Raw genomic sequence first — 5,000 nt, 5'->3', positions numbered from 1 at the left:
GTGAAACTGCCAACTGCTCGTTTTAGAATGTCAACCTTTTAACATGTTTTAAAGGTAATAAAAAGAAAAATGATTGTGAAGTTTGATAACTAAATCCTCTCCGCTCTTGAGATACGAAGGAAATTGTGACACCCGAAAATGGCCCGTAAAGTTTCGGGACTTTCGAGAATTGGCACCTGGGTTGGGACTGGCGACGACATACAAGTGTAGGTCGGGGAAAATGGCGTCGTCCTTGGTGAAACAAGATCTTCCTCCAAAAGGCGGTTATCCTCCGATAGAATACGCAAGAAACTTGCCTAAAAGAGGCCCATCCGGTGTGATGATGTTCATTGGTGGTGCTGCTGTAATGGCTTTGGGATTTTACCATGTTATCATGGGAAACAGAAGACGCTGGTAAGTGAACTTTTCAGCTGATATGGAAGTGCTGTCTCATAACAACTATATTGGCTTAGAACTAAGAAGGTTTGGGACCACAACTGCTAAATATCCTGCCAATTATTTGCATAAGAAGAAAATGTATTGTATTCTGACTTGTTCTTCGAGGGACGTCGCCGCCGAATTCTAACAAAGGTGGTAAGGTATTCATGTTGTATAAACCTAAGCATTTAAACTTAAAATCAGCAAAGGTCTGTTCGTACCTTAATTTGCAGTGAGCTGATGACAGAGAAAATGAATGCAAGGATAGGAATTCTTCCTCTTTTGCAAGCAGAACACGACAGAAGGTAATAATATTTATATCTTATGCATATATGTTATAAACAATAGGCTTCCATTAGTTTGGAATTTGGGACGGGGAGGGGGTGGCCATTTTTATTATTTTACTAGCCTTGGTGGGGTAGTAATGTGACCTTAGTAGGGTGTCATGAGTGTTCCTAATTCATTTTTAATTGTAGTTTCCATGTTCCCAGTAATGGCCTATGGCCTCCTAAGACAGGAATAAAATTATTAATGATCTGTTAAATTAAATAATTTCCCAGATGTGCAGAGTAGACTGTGGTACCCAAGTGTGGGACACTGCAGCCCTCAGCAATGTTGTTTCATTGGATGAATACTGGACATAGCTCTTTTCAGCAAATGGGCAACACACTACTGTATATTTGATTATGACTGCATTGTCCAAGAAGACCTGAGACTTTTTTTCCCCTGGTCGTAATGAGGATTAAGGGTATGTCTGTCTGCACATGTCAGTCTGGCTAATACTAATGCAGATAGCATCCAATCATATTGTGGATGTGGAAACTGTTGTCGTGATTTTGATGCCATTACGAAATAAGAGAACGTGTTCCTAACATTGACATTTTTCAAGGCATGTCGCCTACATGTGTCCTTCATTAAGCATTACAACGGAAATAGGTTTATACTGCACAAGAAAAGAAATCAATCAAGACAAAAAGGAAAAGCGAACTGATCTTCAGTCGGAGTAAATTTGTAAGCGAGAGAGATTTTGTTGTTCCAATTTAATCAGTTTACGACACTGTCAAGCTAAAGGCTTTTTTCTGGTGTCCTGTATGGGGAAGGACACTGTTAACAACAGGCTTAATTAAGCCCTTTTGTTGACTTTTAGTGCCCTCCTAGTCCCTTGTATTTTGTGAAATTCTCCATTGACTGTTCTCTGTGCTTAAAATAAACAATTTTTTAACTCAGATGTTTGAGAGCACTGAAAGAAAATGAAGAAATGGAGGCATTGATCATGAAAGATGTTCCAGGGTGGACTGTTGGAGAGAGCGTGTATCATACAGAAAAGTGGATCACACCCATGCCAGCACAGGTTGAAAAGCTCTGATATTAGTACATTGAAGCTATCATCAGACATATTGACATTCGAAGGGGAAAAAGGAGTCTCTATTGAATGGCCTAGGTACAGTGGCACAGCCCCCCCCCCAAATCAGTTAGGGATGTGTATCATCATGTGTGTTTTGATCATGGAATGTCAGTATTATCTTGTTAACATTTACTGATATTTTGATACCGGTATGTGGTCTATTTAATTTTCGCTCCTACAGTAAGGGTAGGAACTTGATGTTCAGGCATTGGAAACTTTTTACCGGTATGTCCTGTTTGTGAATTGTCTTTTTAGTGTACTGTAATATTAAAATAATATTTTGCTGCAGAAGGATTGTTTTGTGTGTATATAGACTGTGTTCGCAGGCTCAATGTCTCACGTAGGCCCAGAAATCAAATGCAATGCCTCTAAAATTTTGGATCAAGGCTGCTGTGTAAGAACATTTTCCGGGAACCCTTTGGGCTTCCAACATTAAAAGTTAGTAGCCCGAGTCATTTTTTCAAAAGCCGTGACCTGAATTAATTAATTCCAGCCGGGATCATATTTACAAGAAAGTGAGGATGAATCAAATAAGGCACCCGTTTGGGCTACTTGTTGAGAAATTTGGTCGCCTACGCTCGCAAATGAGGCGCCACAGGTGACCAAGTGACCATTAGGCAGCGATCTTGCAGATGCATGCAAATTTCAATGAGTGTTACGAAGTGTCCCCTTGCTTTTTACTTTAACTTCAATGTAACTTGTGTCTAGGAATACAGACAATTAAAGTCACAAAGTATCTCCCAAATGTTGCTCCTCCAGAAAGTATAATCAGCTGCGTCATAAACACCCGCAGATAAGCCGCACCTTTTTTCCAAAAATCGTCGCAAGAAATCGGGGTATTGGCTTATCTACAGGAACACTTGAGAAGGCTGCCTCCGGTGTCCAGTTTTCCATCTTCATGTCCAATCTAATGCCTGGTTACTAAGTTACGAATGTTCCGGTCACATTCTTGTTGTAATGCAAAGATCTATGGAAAAACTGTATTGAATGAAGAAATTCCTGTCAACAAATACCCGAATTTAAGATTAATCATATGTCAATGTTGGTGGAAACGATGTTGATTATATTAAAGTGCTAAGATTGTGGGTAAGACTGTGAAGTATTTTGTGTTGCAATGCTACATGTAATAGTGAGTTTACGTCCGATGGACAGTGGATGAAGAAGACTTCTAGCTCTAAAGACTCGCCTTTAGATTTCTTTTGATTTCTTTCAAAAAACCTTTTTTTTTCCAAATTTGAGCTGCTAAATGCGGGATGCGGCTTATCTGTGGGTTTACGGTTTTTACCCTAAGCTAAAAAATATAATGCTTTTACCCTAAGTAGAGAAAGGTACCCTTACTACCCTTAGAGGATACCCTTAGAGGTTTTCTAAGGGTATTACGGTTTTCTCCTTTTCTCAAAAGCCAACTGATGATTACATAAGTTGATTTCAGTTCTGTACAGTGTTCCCAATGAATGCCCAAACAGCAGCTGGTATTTTTGACAGGTCACAGGTCATTTTTAGGCCTAAGGTTAGCTTTTATGAATGTTTAGGATACTTTCTGTCGTGGTAAAACTATGACCTGTGGCCTGTGAGCTGTAAAAAATACCAGCCCCCAAACACTAAATAAAGTTCCCTTTTCTTCAAAAAATAATATTTTAACTGACTTTCATTGCTTTTATTTTCATTTTTAATTCCATATTAAAAAAGTCATTGAAAGGGAATCAATCATTCCCCATGTGTGTTCTGATTTCACAATAATAATTATAATAATAATAATTATTATTATTATTCATTATGGTATCTAATGGAAACCATTTTTTATGTTTATTAAAAGGATTAAAGTTATAAGAAGAGCTTGCTAGACATTATAATTATCTTTATTATTTTGTGAAGTGTTGATTCCTCAATATTAAACACAATTAATTTTCCTCCAGACATTCCTCACAAATCATTTGATCACAGCAATTAAACCAACATAGTTCAATATGTATTCAACGTTCCAAGGGGCACTGAACTGCGTTGTAATCCTCCAGCATCGACACATCTTCGTGTTGTCTTCTTAGGAGTGTAGGTTCTTTGATGTGTTGTGCTGAATTCTCTTTCTTCTGGGATTGGAGGTTTAATGTGTGATTTTTTAAGCTGTTGAATGAAAGAAAAAAGTGAAAGGATTAACCCGCCTGGTAAGCATTAAAAGAGAAAAAGTGAAACTTCAGAAGGAAAGAATATCATTGGGAAAAACTCAAAACACAAATGACCTGTGGGTAAGGCAAAAATGCTTAGAAGTTGGAAGAGACTGGAGCAGTGGCAAAATTTAAAATTTATTGAGAATTTTGGGCAAAACTAGAAGAATGGAAGACAGAGTCCTATACAACAAAGCAAAGAAGAACATGCTTCTTTTTCAAATTGAACCCACACAGGGATATAAAAGAACATCAAGAAAAAAATGACGTCTTTGATTTGAACTGATTTCTTATAAGAGGGAGTTAAACAAATAAGGATGGTGACAGCAAGAACAACGCCACAAAACAATGATACCATTGGTCAAAAGAGCATACATGTAACAATGTTGCCTTTGTAGATCAAAGGTCCCCAATAGCTAGAACAGTATGACTGTTATTGACAGACTGCATTGATCATTGGATGGGATTGGATATTAATATGTAGTTATAGTTGTGAAAATTCCAGCATTTAAATTTCAATAATCTTAGTCCTTGCACTGTGCATTGTAGTTTTTACTAAACCATCCTAATTGGCCTGTGAGCTGCCTTGAGTCAACTAAAAAAAACAAATAAAGTTGCCATTCCCTGAGTGGTTGAGCTCCTCAAACACATTTTGAGTTAATATCAAAGAAATATGAGCATTTTAAGAAAGCGTACATTATCAACTGCTAATGGATTAGGAATCAACTTGGGAACACCAGCATGTGAAGGAAAATCGCTCCAGCTTGTTGGCATGGTCATAGGCTCACCACCTAAACAAAAAAATAACAATTACGTGTAAATTGCAATATAAAGATTTAGCCAAGCCTAAAAGCGGAGCTCCCGGGTTATTTATTCTTTCAATCAGTAAACCTGGCTTGAGCCTGCAATCCAATTAAAACCCAGTACCTGGTCAGTGGTCAACTTAAAAAAAGCAGCTGGCCTCAATGAGCTCTAAACATGAGCCCACGATATGGTCACGTGGTACTGGTCAGCAG

The 5,000-nt window shown here is 38.0% G+C and overlaps 1 protein-coding gene and 1 pseudogene across 1 annotated transcript; one reads left to right on the top strand and one right to left on the bottom strand.

Moving 5' to 3' along the window:
- The first annotated feature begins 193 nt into the window (after positions 1–193).
- Positions 194–2,113, top strand: LOC138038463 (NADH dehydrogenase [ubiquinone] 1 alpha subcomplex subunit 13-like). The gene is made up of 3 exons (XM_068884332.1): positions 194–393; positions 651–722; positions 1,645–2,113. The coding sequence occupies exons 1-3, from the start codon at positions 221–223 to the stop codon at positions 1,781–1,783; spliced, it is 384 nt and encodes a 127-aa protein (XP_068740433.1). The 5' UTR covers positions 194–220; the 3' UTR covers positions 1,784–2,113.
- Positions 2,114–3,464: 1,351 nt separating this feature from the next.
- The window catches only part of LOC138032692 (uncharacterized), a 20,352-nt pseudogene continuing 18,816 nt past the window's right edge, over positions 3,465–5,000 (bottom strand).

Source organism: Montipora capricornis, chromosome 2, assembly GCF_036669925.1.
Source record: "Montipora capricornis isolate CH-2021 chromosome 2, ASM3666992v2, whole genome shotgun sequence".
In the NCBI taxonomy this organism is placed as follows: Eukaryota; Metazoa; Cnidaria; class Anthozoa; order Scleractinia; family Acroporidae; genus Montipora; species Montipora capricornis.
Note: the sequence above shows the minus strand (reverse complement) of the source record. Positions and strands in the feature narration are given on the sequence as shown.